The following is a 15,089-nucleotide window of genomic DNA, read 5'->3' as shown; positions in this document are numbered from 1 at the left end:
TAAGAAAAGAGATTTTAGAATTAACAGTAATGCAATAAATACATTATTCTCATTCTTGGTGTGGGTAATGTTTTACCTCACTGGAGTAGATTTAGAAGTTAGGTCTACAGTTTAAGGCTTCACCCAGGGTTAACAGAGGTACATGGACTTTTCTGGGCAATAGTTTATCTCCTCCTCAAACAGATATCTAAAATATGTAAGACTAAAAAAACCTCTGAAAATATTTGTCTCTTCTCCTTGTTGAAGGAACATAGAAAAACAATTTTTAGAAATTAGTTTTCTTAGAGTTTTCTAGTGTGTAGGATTTTTTTAACTAAAAAAAAATATTTCATGTTGGACAAGATGAATCTCACCCCTCTTTGCCATCTGTCTTTAACTCTGTTGTCCCTGATGCTGAATTCCCATCTGATTTCCCTGGCAAGAAATAATTTCTTTCAACAAAATGGTTGCTGTTAATACAAAATTTTGTATTAATTGTGAGTACATGGGTCCAGATTCTGCCTTCATGCACCCTGGTGCAAGCTTGTGGTGACTTTTATCATTCAGTAAGTGTGGTATATATAGCAAAGAACAGAATGGAGGGGGGTGTTCCCTACAGCTTGGGTTTAATCTGTCTGGACTGTTGCACCACAGTAGGTACTGCATTTCCCTGGCAGGTCTGAAAGCAGACTCTAAGTCCCTGACCTTTTGTAGTTATGAAGAAAATCTTCAGACTGTGATCCAGTGTAGCATGATCTGCCTTGAATTTGTACATACAGGTTTAAGCAAACAGCCCCCCTTACTGCCTTGGGCCATTAGCTCCAAAGTCTGATAATAATATACATGTCACTACAGCTAAATAGTTCAGCAAGATAATGCAGCAAGACTTGGGAATAAAGTCTGAGACTCTAGGAAGCACAGAGGCCAGGCAGAAATGAAAGAGATTCTTGTTCCACTGATTCCCTGTCTTTTACTGCTTGCACTGCTGCACCCTAAAGCTATCAAAAGATGCCTGGCAAAATAGGCACAATTTCCCTTTGAATATTTCCCCAACAGGATTCAGATATCTTTGGTAACATTTACGTGTTGCAGAAGGTTTTTTGTTTTGTTTTCTTTTGTTTTTTTTATCCAAGATGCCCATCATTGTCTGTTGAAAAGCAGGGCGTTGGCTTTTAAGTGCTGAGGTTTTGCTTTTCATATGCAGCTGTTCTGTACCAAACCATTGACAGTAGAATTGCTTTGGAAAGCTTGGGTCCCTCCCTCTGAGATCACTATATTATTCTTTCCATTGTCCTGCTTTCTTTTTGGAATGTATTTAGGGAGAGGAACTTTGCACGTTCTTAGTCAAAAGACTTTGAAGTCACATTCAACAAAAATAATGTATGTAAAAACATAAATATTTATTTTCAAAGTAATTCAGTTCATTACAGAATTGGTAGCCTTTAATGATTGGCAGTCCTTAAAGGAATCTTCAGCGGGGGCGGGCTGAGCCTGTAAATCAAGGAACAAGTGACTTATTGAAGTTAATACCTGAGTGATTAATAACAAATTTTAATTTGAAGGCACCCATGCCTGAAGGTCTCTAAGTGTTGTAATAGAGATTAAAAAAAGAAAGAAATTGCAATAAAAGAAGGTGATTTGTGTGTCTGAAGAAAAACAAAAGAATATTTGGAACCCACGTAAATGAACCTCGCCTAACTGTAAAACAAACTACAAGAATAAAAAGGATCTTAGATGTGCTTTGAGACACTGCCGTGCTTCCATACGCACAGCTTTGTTTAGACCATTCCTCTGGCCACCTCTAAGAGCAGAAGAAGCTGTTGCCCATCTTCTTTACTCACTTCTGATAAAACTTTTCTAAGACACAGGCATCACCTTTCTGGGCTTTGGTGACAAGCTGGTTCTGGTTTTCATGATGATTAGGAGCCCTAACTTGAAACGTCTCGGGTAAATGGTGCAAGCCTGCTTCTCTGAAATCCAAAGAACATGCATAATTTTCTTAGCTTTGTGAAATACTTTTTGTTCCCAGCTGATGGGAAAATTAAAATTTTTATGCCATTTTTGGTATATGAATTCAGTAATCACATTGATGCTTTTCTCTTCCAAATGCTACTGGAATATTTTAGGAAGATGCAAATATCACCCTCAGCATGTATCCACCATCTCCACTGTGATTAGTGCGGTGCTTCTTTAGAGTTCACAGAAGACACCAAAATAAACTGGGGAATGCCCATATACGATTTTCCCCGAAAGAATTTATATTGTGTTTATTGTGCAGTGTTAGTTCATTAGTACATCAATCTTTTTTATTATCCTCTGAAATATTTGTGTATTTGAAAATGTCAGCAATGCATACCATTTTAATGGGTTTTTTGGGAAGTAAATTTAAATATTCACCCGAAATATACTGTAAAAAGTGCAAGGAATTGTTTTACATACTATATTGTCAAAGTAAAAAAACACAATATCTTCTCTTTAGGACAGAATGTTATTGTCATAGTCCAAGGAGCCAACCTGCTTTTAAATTTTGAAGACCTGAAGAGGGCTTCTGATGTCATCTGTAATGCCAAAGTGGTTGTTTGCCAGCTAGAAATAACCCCTGCTGTTTCTCTTGAAGCTCTGAAAATGGCACGTGCCAGTGGAGGTAATTTAACAGAAGCCATTCTCTTTCTTTCATTTGTGCTACATGAAAAATACTCTTTATCGTGCTTTCTAAATAAAGATCATGTAGTTAATTCTGGTTTCTGTCATATTAGTTTTATTTAGAATTGAAACAATAGCCAACAAATTCATGCTATGCTAATGAGAACTGAATTAGCTTAAAAAATTTTGCAGTGTTTACCTTGGATAGCAAATCAACTCATACCCTTATAATCTCCCTGTATATGTCGGGTGCTGCCTTTCCTTCTGTTTTCGTGCTGTGACTAAATACAGTGTAATGTTGATAGGTCAGGAGCTATGGGCCTGACTCTGCTATGATTCCAGAGCGGAACAGGCATAATGACTGCAAGTCAGTACAGTTCCCCACACAGGAAAGTGAATGAAATTACTTCAAAACCAGACTTATGCCCTTGCTCTCACAGCATAGCAGTAGGTATGGCTGTGTTTTTTTGTATAGTAGTTGACATCCTTAAAATAAAAAAAACCCAACTTTTTCTTCCTAATCAAAATTCTTGTGTGACTGGGCATGATGCCATTGCATAGACACAGTCATGGTCTGTGAAATTATTAGAAAATTGTTTCTGTACTGTACTTTTAAATGTAGGGCATTGTTCCTTCAGTGTAGCATATATGTAGATGAAAGCTGATATTTTGCTGGAACAGGATGGGGTTTTATTACCAACATAACGTTTTTGTTGTTTAAGTGCTTGTAATGCTTTCAGTTACTCAAGCACGGTTACCACACTATTTGAACACTAAGTAAATAATTATGCAAGAGAGGCATCTATATGAGATTTAAAAAATGTTTTTCCCTTCTATCCAGAAGATCCTACTGGGAGGAGACAGTTCATAGCATAGTCAGTCATGCAGCAGATCAGGGATGCAACTGGGATCAGAACTTACTGTTTTCTTGAAGCTGGGCCCAGGCTAGCTCCAGTAGATCATGGCACACTGGAATTGTAGGCTCTCCAGTTCACCTTCTGCACCATGACCTGTTGTGCACCTGTTGTAATATATTTTTGTCATTACATTTTATGAAAATGGATAACAGCATTTTTAATCTACTGGTTAATGGACTCTAGTTGAATTGTTAATCAATATCCATGACTTATTTTGTCCATTTCTAACTCTATGAACAGTTTTGGCAAGATGCTTCACACTTTTGTCACCCTCCTATGGTAAGATGCCAGCCTGTGACAGAAGAAAAGACAAGATTTTTTAAAAGCAATTGAGAAAAATTCAAACCTGATACACAGAACAGACATGCAATCACTTAGCAACTGTAGACAGCACAATATATCATGAAAAGATAGTACTTAACTATGGGCCAGCTGTAGTTCTGTGCTGTCAGTGTGTTATTGTGCAGCTCTTCTGTCAGGGAAGTTTGGTTGCTTCTGCTTTAAAACAATAGGCTACACATGTTCAAATGTCATGTGCCATCACATGTAAGTAAACAGCTGAGTTTGTAGCACTGTAAAAACCTATCTGTAGCCAACAGTAAATTGTTAATGCAATTTCTCTTCTTTTAGCTTGCAATACCCTCATGTATTATGTAGCACTTCATGTTAGAACGTTCACTTGACTATTTTTGTGTAAAACAGATGCATACCCAGATGCCTTAAACCTCTGTTTGAATTAGGGTTTTTTGCTTGTTTTTCTTCATTCTTACTGAAAGAAATAATCAAAAGAGAGAAGGAATATGGAGGAACAGGCAAGAACTCTTTGCTTCTCTTCAGTGAAGGTCATCTGGATCTCTAAGCTGGAGGGGGACATCTCATCATGTCATGTACATGTCATGACATCCTCTCATTGTGGCACTGATTATTCATTATTCTTGTAACAATGGAAGGGAAGGGAAGGGAAGGGAAGGGAAGGGAAGGGAAGGGAAGGGAAGGGAAGGGAAGGGAAGGGAAGGGAAGGGAAGGGAAGGGAAGGGAAGGGAAGGGAAGGGAAGGGAAGGGAAGGGAAGGGAAGGGAAGGGAAGGGAAGGGAAGGGAAGGGAAGGGAAGGGAAGGGAAGGGAAGGGAAGGGAAGGGAAGGGAAGGGAAGGGAAGGGAAGGGAAGGGGGGAGGAAAGGAAGGAAAGGAAGGAAAGGAAGGAAAGGAAGGAAAGGAAGGAAAGGAAGGAAAGGAAGGAAGGAAGGAAGGAAGGAAGGAAGGAAGGAAGGAAGGAAGGAAGGAAGGAAGGAAGGAAGGAAGGAAGGAAGGAAGGAAGGAAGGAAGGAAGGAAGGAAGGAAGGAAGGAAGGAAGGAAGGAAGGAAGGAAGGAAGGAAGGAAGGGAGGGTTGGTTGTGAACAACTATATGAAGTAGGTATAAACTGTAGTGGAAATCTGACTGGACAATTAAAGGTTGTTAGTGGTCAATGGTGAGAAGCTGCTGCTGCCTCCAAAAGTCTGGTTTTGGATTTCTCTAATGACAGACTCCATAAAAGATGGCTGATAATGCCAAGCATATTAATACTGTAGTGAAAAATGATCTGGAAGCACCCTCAGTTAAAGGTTCTATGTCACTTGCAAGAAACAGATCTATTTTTTGGATGCTTCAAGCTTTTAGTCTTGGGCTACAATTTTTCATAACAGCTGTTTGTGGTTAAACTCTTTGTGATTTCTGCCAAAGCACTGTGGTCACAGAAACCATGCAATGGAAAATGCCTCCCACCCTACCCTAGCTTTTGAATTATGAAGATCAGTTACCTTAAAATTTACTTAAGACTTGATAGCAAGGGAACTTTCTTTTAAAGATAAGCCTTCACAACAGTATGGAAACCTGTCTGATTTTAACTGTATTAACGACCTCTGGAAAATAAGTATCTTTCACAGAGACATCAGAAAATTGTTAAGAGCTTCACAGCTAGCTTCCCCTGAGCATCTGCCCATACAAGCACTTGTCCATTTGGGCAGCATGACTTCCAGTGTAATTCCTGAATCTGGTTTTAGGCAACTTATATTATACTGTTAAGGATCTGTTATAGGCCCAGGAAACACAGAGCAGGAGCTTGCTCAATTTCAATACAGAAGAGACAAAGCTAGATGGGAATGCTGGTGATAGAGAGATGATTTCAGACAAAGGAAACGTAGGAGAGATTTACTTGATTTTTGGGGGTGGCAGAAGAAGGAAGAAAGAAAGGAGAAGCTGAAAAAGGAACAAAATTGGAACAGAGATCAGGATTTGTTGAATAGAGATTGGAAGATGGAGGTAGAGTCAGGGAGCAGGCTGTGGACACTGGAAGTGGGAATAGGAATTGTGGGCCATAAAGAGATATGATGTGGTGAAACTTGAGTGAAAAAGGTTATAATTGCATAGTTCCTACGCAAGGAGGCATAAAGGATAAAAACTCATTGAAAAGAGATCTTGGCAAAAGGAGAGAAGTGACAAGCTTGAGGAGTAGTCCTGTGGGAATCTCATGAGTTTTAGCAAAACCAAGTACAAGGTGTTGCACCTGGATGGAGCAACCCTGGCATCAGCACAGGCTGGCGGATGATCAAGAGCAGCCCTGGGGCAAGGACTTGGGGGTGCTGCTGGGTGAAAGGCTGGACATGAGCTGGGAATGTGCACTCACAGCCCAGTGAGACAAACGTGTCCTGGGCTGCATTCAAAGCAGTGTGGGCAGCAGGGCCAGGGAGGGGATTCTGCCCCTCTGCTCTGCTGAGACCCCACCTGGAACCCTGCATCCAGCTCTGGGGGCCCAGCAGAAGAGAGACATGGACCTGCTGGACAGAGTCCAGAGGAGGTCACCAAGATGATCAGAAGGATGGAGCACCTCTCCTGTGAGGAAACGCTGTTTGTTCAGCCTGGAAAAGTGGTGGCCTAATTGCAGCCTTCCGATAGCTAAATGGACCGTACAAGAAAGTTGGAGACAAACTTTTTACAAAGCATATAGTGACAGGACAAGGGGAAATGGCCATCTAACCCAGGCCATTCTATGATTCTGTGATTCTGGGAAAAAATTTCAGCAGAAAATAAGTTCCTCAGGAGGGCCAAACAGATTATCCTGTTCAAAAGCCATGTTCTTCTTCACAACCTGAAAAGAGGATCTTAGGGTTCCTCTATCTCCCCCACCCTGCTCAGCAGATAATAAATATGGGAGAAAATTAATAGTAGTGTATTACATTATGCTCATGACCTGTCTGTATTACTTAAAACCCAAGTTGGAGCACTTCCAGTGCTGTTCCTGACCCATGCATATGTCAGTGTGATACCACATGACAGTTTGTTTTCCAGTATGTGCTGCTTGTTTGTTTTACTTAGGAAAGTATAACTGAAAGTTTTATGTTTAAGAAAACTTCAATAGTGTTGCAGCTAAGAAAATAGGAAATGCAAGAGTTAAGATTGCCTGTGAAACCTTAATTTGTCTCCTTTCTGCATATGTATTTTGTTGTAGTCTTTAATTATGTGATCACATGCTGTTTTTCAGTGGTATGTGATCATATAATTAAAGAGTTTATTATAATACATACTGTATTGTAATAATTTAAGGGAGTCAAATTAAGATTTCATTGGAATTCCTAATCCTGGCATTTTATGACTTCTGAGTAAAATTCTTTGTCACTTTAATAGTGTTTTTAATGAGGCAGGTAGAAAGGCATGATAAATTTGTACAGTCAAAGGCTAAAACTTTCTAAGTGTCAATCACCTAAACTTCTTGGTACTCAGATTTCAGAAGTCTCTGTGCATCTTTGTCTGTTAGGCATTAACTGGGATTCAGAGATGTTCAGGGTGTCTGACTATTACATGCTATAGCTTACAGTCTAAATGTGTTTATCCAGATTGGAAGATTTGATCACTGACTTTAAGGAATATTTCTGAAGTAAGAGTGTGTGCTTTATTTAAAAATTATGGCCTTGTGGATAAAACACAAGTATTAATCATGGAATTGGCAAAGTGAAAAAACAAGGCTGCAGACTTCCTATGTTAATAATGAGTAAGTCACACTGTCCTCATGACAAACCTTTGCTGCTGCTACAAGGGGCCTTAGGCTACTACCGTTTAAAGTTAGGTTAACTAACATATTCTACCACATGTTAAGTTTAGGTCTAGCTCTGCCAGATAGCATACTAAAAATATGCAGTGCCTTGTCTACACTACAGTTTTATAATGTGGTATTTTGAACAAGTTAGGTAACACATTCAGAAGCATATTTAACTCCTTGTCTGGACATGCCCTTCATTACTCCATAACTCGTGATTCTTCATGTACAGAACTCAGATAATGACAGTGAAAAATTCTAGAACTAAATCAGTTCTTGTAAAACTTATTAATATAATGGAAGAAGCATCATCAGTTAAACAAATTGCATTAATGTCTAAGTATTTTCTCCTTTTTAAAAAAATTAATAATTTCTTGGGGTTTTTTTTCTGTTACTCTTCTATCATGTTCCCATCGTGACAGGTGCCTGCACATAAATTAAACAAAACTTTTAGCATTTGTATAAGAGGAGGATGCAGAGTAATTTGTGTGTTAATAATAAATATTGGGGTCTGTGATTGAAACACAATGGTATTCCAAGTGATGGTTTATGAACCTAAGACACTCCAGATTTAGATTTTCTTTTTCCTTCTTTTTTTTTTTCCAGTAAAGACGTTGTTTAATCCAGCTCCAGCCCTTGCTGACCTAGATCCACAGTTTTATACCTATTCTGATATCTTCTGCTGCAATGAAACTGAGGTAATGGTCATATGTCATGTTAAAGAAGGAGTCTTAAGCAGGAAAATTTCAGGATATCTCAGAAATACAGCACAGGGAGCAGGAAAATTGAGCCATGCTCCTCTTACCTGACCTAACCAACAAAGAGGAGTATTCTAAAATAAGTTTATCTTGCACTCGAAATTAAATTAGCTGTTTGCAGCAGGAAAGTTGGGTCCAGCCTTCTTTACAAGTAGATCAGCAAAATGCATCCATAAAAGGACACTTGTTAAATGTTATCACTGAGTGGTAAATATTAAAATAGTTCCTTGTCCTTGTTCTGTGATCCCTTGATATGATTAGCAGGAATGCATTAGCCATAGTGTTCTGACAGTTTTAAACTCTGTTGCTAGGAGGTGATGCACGCTTGCTGCACTTGATGGTAAATAGTAGCTTCATATGCCTCTTCCTGTCAGATCTGTTTTCAGTGAATCTTCTCTGGCCTTCAGCTGTATATTTTGCTTTTTTCTTCCCCCCAGCCCCCCTTTTCCTCTCTTTTCTAATTCAAGTGTTATTTCTCCCAAAGGAAATTGGTTTTGTCACAAGAGACAAATTAACCTCATCTCATAAGACTTTTGTTTAAATTTGCTACTTATTAGAATTAGGCATGCTGTGTTCCTTCCCCTCACCGTCTCTTTATATAAACAGGAATGTGGGAAAAGTAACCTATGGGATAGGAACCATGCCTTGGTCAGAATTAAAGTTATCTCTAAGAAACATGATTTCTGCAATGAACATGATCCTTTTGGGTGGAGAGGAGAGGGAAGAGCTAAGAGAGAGCATGGCCCTGGCTTACTGGTAGTGCTTTTTGTCTGATGACAATGTCTGTCAGTGTAAACTTTTGAAGACTCAGTTACCCTCTTTTGAAATTTCTGTTAAACCCCATCACAAACTATATTGGAAGTTGTCTCAGTCCATGAGTCTTCTAGCATTTAAGGGTCAGCCTAATTAACCCAGAAGGACATCTAAATTTTATTCTGGGATGTTTCATTATGGGTCTGCCAAGTTCACATACTCCGGAGAATTCAAGAATTAGCAAAATAGCAAGGTGGGAGATGCTATGGCTCTTCAGGTCTCTGGAAGCCAGAGTTTCCAGGATAACTGACAATGATACAAGTTGTGGCTCAGACACTGCCCAACAGACATCAGAGTTGAATTCTATGTGATGAAGAGAATGCTAAGGCAAAGTATTAATTCTTGTTCAGGGGACTCTCAGAACATCAGTATCATGTTTTCTTAATGCTATCAGAAAGCTCTTATGCTTGGACTATGCCTCTGGATTGGCTAAATGGTGCAATGGCTCACATTTTGGGCTGAGAAAATCCATACTCTCCCACTATTAAGTAACTATCATCTGTTGTTTCCTTTTGTCATAATGCCACTTATTAATTTTTTCCCCCTGCAAATACTTATCCCTCATATGTTAGAAACAAAACTTTGGTTTTCTTTACTTGTTGATTCCTGACGTTTCTCTCTTTGCATCACACCTGTCAGAGTTTTCCTTTTGTTGTATTTTATTGCTAGGGGACAGTCTTGAAAGAGGCATTCTTTACAAGTGTAGCTTGTTGGATCCAGGGGTATTATTATTGCCACCACATGGAGAAAAGAAAATTACTTCTATTTAGAGAACAAGAAATACAGGTGTATAATTATAATAGATCCCTGCTCACTCATCTACCTTTCCCTGCAGAGCTGGGGGTACAGTTTGCATTCTTTTCAGCTGTTTTCTTTTAGAAAGTAATTACAATGTGAAGATAGCTAGGATCACTGGATGCAAGGTCAGGCACAGAAATATGTGCTCTACTGTTGAGGAGGCTCATCTTTTCTGAATTTATGGAAATGCTAGACATATGGGAGTTCCTTCCAGCCATATCATGGCAGCATAAATCCAAGTGTACAGCATATTCTGAGAACAACAATGGCTCATAAATACCTTTGTTTTTAGAAACAACCTTTTGAAACTTTGCAATGAAATCAATTATGTTAGCACAAATGTAATATTCAATTTTGTTTGATTTCATTCTCTCTGTGTGTCTGATTTGTATTGAATTGATTTTTAGGGATGAACTATTGCCATTGTTCCTTTCTTGTTGCTGAGAAAAAAAGGAAAAATCAAGCATTTGTTTTTCTTATGTCACAAGTTTGAAAGTAGTCTTTTTAGTAATTGTTGTATGTTCATATACCATCTGTTTTCTGTTATCTTTCATGACTTTCTTTAATTTCAGATCTCTGTAATGAGTATACTTGAGAAGTTTGATATACAGACAAATGTTTACATACCTAAATAAAGGTTAGCAGTCACATCTCTGCATGGCACTTAAAAGCAACAAGTTAATTCTACAAATCTTAAAAATAATTCTAGTTTTTTTTTTAATTTTATGCATTCAACCAACTACATATGCATTTCCATCATCATCTTAAATCAAGGAGTACCTAAGACTTTGGTGATCCTGAACATAGACTGGGAAAAGATCTTTTTATCCTATTTTATTTAAATTTCCCTCTGTATTTACTGGCAATTACAGTTAGAAAATAGCATTTGGATGCGATAGACATTTTCTCTAAGCCACTGTGGTGATTCTCTTGGATTTAAAAAAATTATTATTCTCTATGGCCAAATTTATTGAATGTCCTGCTTACAACTGCCTTCCTGAGTTGTTCTGTTCCAGCTCCATTGCCTCTCCTACTCGGTATTTCTAAGTCTCAAATGTCTTCCTTCTAGCCAAAATCCTATTTATGTTCCAGCTCTACCCCTTCTGGAATCCTTTTTTTTTTTGTTATCTGGTATTTTTAGCTACTTCAAGGGAAAAAAAAAGTGTATTTCTGCTTTATCTTTACTAAGTCGTTTAAATAGTTAATAAACCACCTTGGGTTTGAAGGTGAATTCTTTAGAGCTGTCCAGTTCAACTGCTTCGAAAACATTCTTTTAAATACAGATGTGTGCTCTAAGACAAAATTAACTTTACACAGATTTTTTTTATTGCTTGGTTTGCCTTTCTTATTAATTTATATTTGCAAATATTTATCACAATTTCATCATAATATCCCTCTCCTCCTTGTTCACCAAAAAATACTTTTAAATTATGAAATCCTGTGGTTTGCGAATAATATGTGAACAGTATATTTGTAACAGAAAATTATGTTGGCTGCCATATAGTTTAAGACATCTCATAGACTGTGTGGAGTGTTTATATTATCAAATATGAGAAAAAGGGGATGGTCCTTGTGTTTAGCTGAATTATTACTGAGTCAGAAGTTTCTGTTATTTACAGCTGTAAAGGTCAGGGTCTTGATCTGCAACGCCTTTGTCACAGAACAAAGTTCAAAGATGCCAGCTATAGTGTCAGCCATGGGATGTTGGCTCTCAAAGATGCAAATATCAAATACAACATCAACAATTTATGTTCCATTCTTTATTAAATGCTTTAGGATTTAATGAAATCACATGCAGTATCTGGTATAACAGCACAGCTTGTTCTTACGGATTTACGTGCTAGAGAGAAGCAAACAAAATTACACTATCAATGAATTATCTACCATTAGTTTGTCTAGAAGGCTCTTCACAAGCTTTTCTTTTCACTCTTGCTTGTTGCAATAACAGGGGGTTTTATGTCTGACATGACTTTCTTTTTATGTGGTTCACGAACAAAAAAGTCAGAACAAATCTTGCAAGGTTATCAGTTCTTTCACTGCTTAGCCTGTAGTTCAGTTTTATCTTTTCCCAGAAAGATCAAACTTGTTGAGACTAGTTTGTTAATTCCCAGATGTAGCACAGCCTAATCCCTGAGGTTTGTGCAGGAATGTGCTAGTTCTCCATTCCCTTAATTCTTCTAATGAAAAATAAATGTATCCAGTGTCATCCTGGTGAAAACTAATGGTTGTTCTTTTCAGTCATCTATAAATGTTGAAAAAGAGACAACCTTATACCAGACAAGCTCTTTGGAATACTTACCATTTTTTTCCCCATGTATTTATGTGAATCCTTGCTGCAGATGGCTCTAGGCATAACCACAATGTCAATACAGTTCATGTGTTGTTTTTCTTTCTTAGCGTGTGCACACAGTTACATAGCCCTGCAGGTTAGGAACCAAAATATATTGCACATCAGCAATTTCAATTTGATCCTAAACGTTTTGAAGAACAGCTGCTACTCTGTTCAAAGACTGCTGAGGAGCCCTTCAGGAGAAGAAAAACTCCTGAATGGTTACAGCAAATGATTAAGTTTGACAAGCTATTTTTAATGCAGAATTGGGAACTACTTTCTCCCTAATGCAAAATGGGTATCAGACTTCTGATCTAAAGAAGGCCTTGCAAAGATTTAATTAAATACTAGTATTGGAGCTTCAATAGTAGAAAGCAGTACACGTTAATTGCTGATTTTGTTAAAGCTGTAAGATGTATAAAAATAACACAGAAAAACAGATACATTCCTACTGTTTCTTTTTAAGTGTTACTGTCTATTAACAGAGGATAGACCATTTTTTGGAATAAATATTTGTTAGTATGTCCAGAATCAAGATACACTATTACCTTTTGCAAGATTCAGAGAATATTAAGTTTATAAAACTTTATCTGTAGTCTGTGATAAGGACATTTAAGATACTGCTTGTTAATATAGAGAGATAATAGTAAGAATAATCTTTCTTAAGAAAATATAATTGATCTCTCTAGGAGTAAAAACAAAAACAAGTCCTTTAGAAATAAAATATTTCAGGACATCTCTTGAAATTGCCTTTTGTGTTTTAAGTAATGGAAAGCTACTATTCTGCCATTACATAGAAGTTGCCAGCAATTCACAGTATATTTTATTTCCATCTTTGTTCTAAACCCCTTTTTATCAGTTGCTGGAAACTATGAATTTTCCCATATTTAGTCTAAAATGAAAGATGTTACTTTTGGGAGGGAAATTATAGCTTCGGGCCAATTCATTTCAATCAGTTTTTAATTATTCTAGCATGATAAGTATTTCTGCCTGCCTGCATGTAAAAATTTTTTAATTTGAAACAACTGGAACTAGCTTGGCTTGTGGCCTGACCTTGCAATTTCTTACACACTAAATCTGCTGTACTACTTCTTGGGGACTGTTCACATGTCTTAGAATTAATGAGATTGAATTCTTGTTTTGTCATTCTCAAAAGAAATCTTCTAAGGTACAGGCCAAGTTTGTAGCCAACTGACTTGCTGTGTTTAAATATTTGAAATGAAAAGTATTTAAAATTATCATATGTAGTTGTAGATGCATTAGCCTTAAAACTGGGACAGTTTTCCTGTTACTATGTATTAATTCTCTTCCAGCAGTACCTGGGAATATTTGCTAAGTTGTTATTGTGCTAGGTGCACAAAACCCAGTCCAAATGATAGACTGCTCCCCAAGGAATTAATAATTCTTGTTATTTCACCAGTTTATATTTGCTGAAGATCAGAGGATTGTGGAAGTTAGGAACAGACCTCTGGATGTTCAACTAGTCCAACACCCTGGTGAAGCCTGTCCAGTTTAGGATGGATTGCACAGGGCTTTGTCCAGTCAAGTTCTGAATCTCCCGAGGCTGGAGCCTGCGTGACCTCTGGGCACGTGTTCCACTGTTTCATCACCCTTGTTGGTGAAAAAACTTGTCCTAATATTGGAATTTCCCATGATCTAGTTTGTGCTTGTTGTCTCTAGCCTTATCCCTGTGCACCTTCAAGAAGACTCTGGCTTCATCTTCTCTATACCCACCTACTAAATTGCCCCAGACTGCAATTCGATTTTCCCCTTAGCCAGGTGTTCTTAAGGTTGAACAAGCCTGCTTCTCCCAGCCTCCTCTTGTATGTGCTGGTCTCTGGTCCTCTGACTGTCTTGATGGCCTTCCACTGCAGTGTGCTGTGGTAGGTCAATGTCTTACTTGTGCCGGAGTTCCCAAAACTAGATACGATGCTGCAGATTTGGTTTTGAAACTGCCAAGCAGAGGATCCAGAACATCTCCCTGAAGTGGCTGTCCCAAATGCACCACAGCTAAGAACAACTGGCAAATGCTCCTGTGCTGGGAATATTCTCAGTTGTAGCCAGTGTAAATTACTGTTGCTGTTGAAATAAGTTAATTGTTTTGGGTCGACTTTTGCGGGTAATGTGGGACTCAGGGTGGTGTTAATTTTAACACAGATCTGCCTTGCAATCGTAGTTTGCTTCCAGGCCACACAAATGGCTGTTCTGGCACATGAGAGTGGGCCATGTGGACAGGAGTGGCAAGGAAAAAGCAGGGCCATTTTCTTTTATGTAGCACTTCTGGTTTGTGTCAGCTTACCATGACTAGACTCCACAGTCTAAAGAGAGACGGAGACTTAACTAAAATTAGTAAAGACTATGGCCAAGAACCTTCATATCTATGAAATTAAAAGCTTTAGTTAAATTTTTCTGCCAGTCTTGCAAACAACATTTTGAAAATAGTATGTAGATTAATTATATAATATCCATCATAGGTTTATTCTGACAGCAGTTGTATGGAATGTCGTCTTGCTTTAATAAGTCCATTTAACTGAGTAGTTTTATGAGACTAGCTGCAGAAAAATAAAATTCTTCATTTGCTGCTCTTTTGTACAGTATGATGGCAAATGTCCACATTGGGCTTTTAGTATTGTTATTTAATTTTTTCTTTACATAACCATTAGTTATTTCCCTCAATTGTACCACAGTTTGTTTTTTAAATAAGATTCTGCTGAAGGGAGGAACTTAAAAACTCACCACAGTATTTAACATCAGTTGACATTTACTGCAATTTCTAATGATTGG

At 37.9% G+C, this 15,089-nt stretch overlaps 1 protein-coding gene across 1 annotated transcript in view; it reads left to right on the top strand.

The window, feature by feature from the left end:
- The window catches only part of RBKS (ribokinase), a 72,198-nt gene that overhangs the window by 32,560 nt on the left and 24,549 nt on the right, over positions 1 to 15,089 (top strand). The window contains exons 5-6 of the mRNA XM_053973983.1: positions 2,459 to 2,623; positions 8,214 to 8,305. Coding sequence (XP_053829958.1) covers positions 2,459 to 2,623; positions 8,214 to 8,305 — 257 coding nt within the window. The remainder of the gene's footprint in view (positions 1 to 2,458; positions 2,624 to 8,213; positions 8,306 to 15,089) is intronic.

This window comes from Vidua macroura, chromosome 3 (assembly GCF_024509145.1).
Source record: "Vidua macroura isolate BioBank_ID:100142 chromosome 3, ASM2450914v1, whole genome shotgun sequence".
NCBI classification, from domain to species: domain Eukaryota; kingdom Metazoa; phylum Chordata; class Aves; order Passeriformes; family Viduidae; genus Vidua; species Vidua macroura.
The sequence above is the reverse complement of the archived record's forward strand: the minus strand, read 5'-3'. Positions and strand labels throughout refer to the sequence as shown.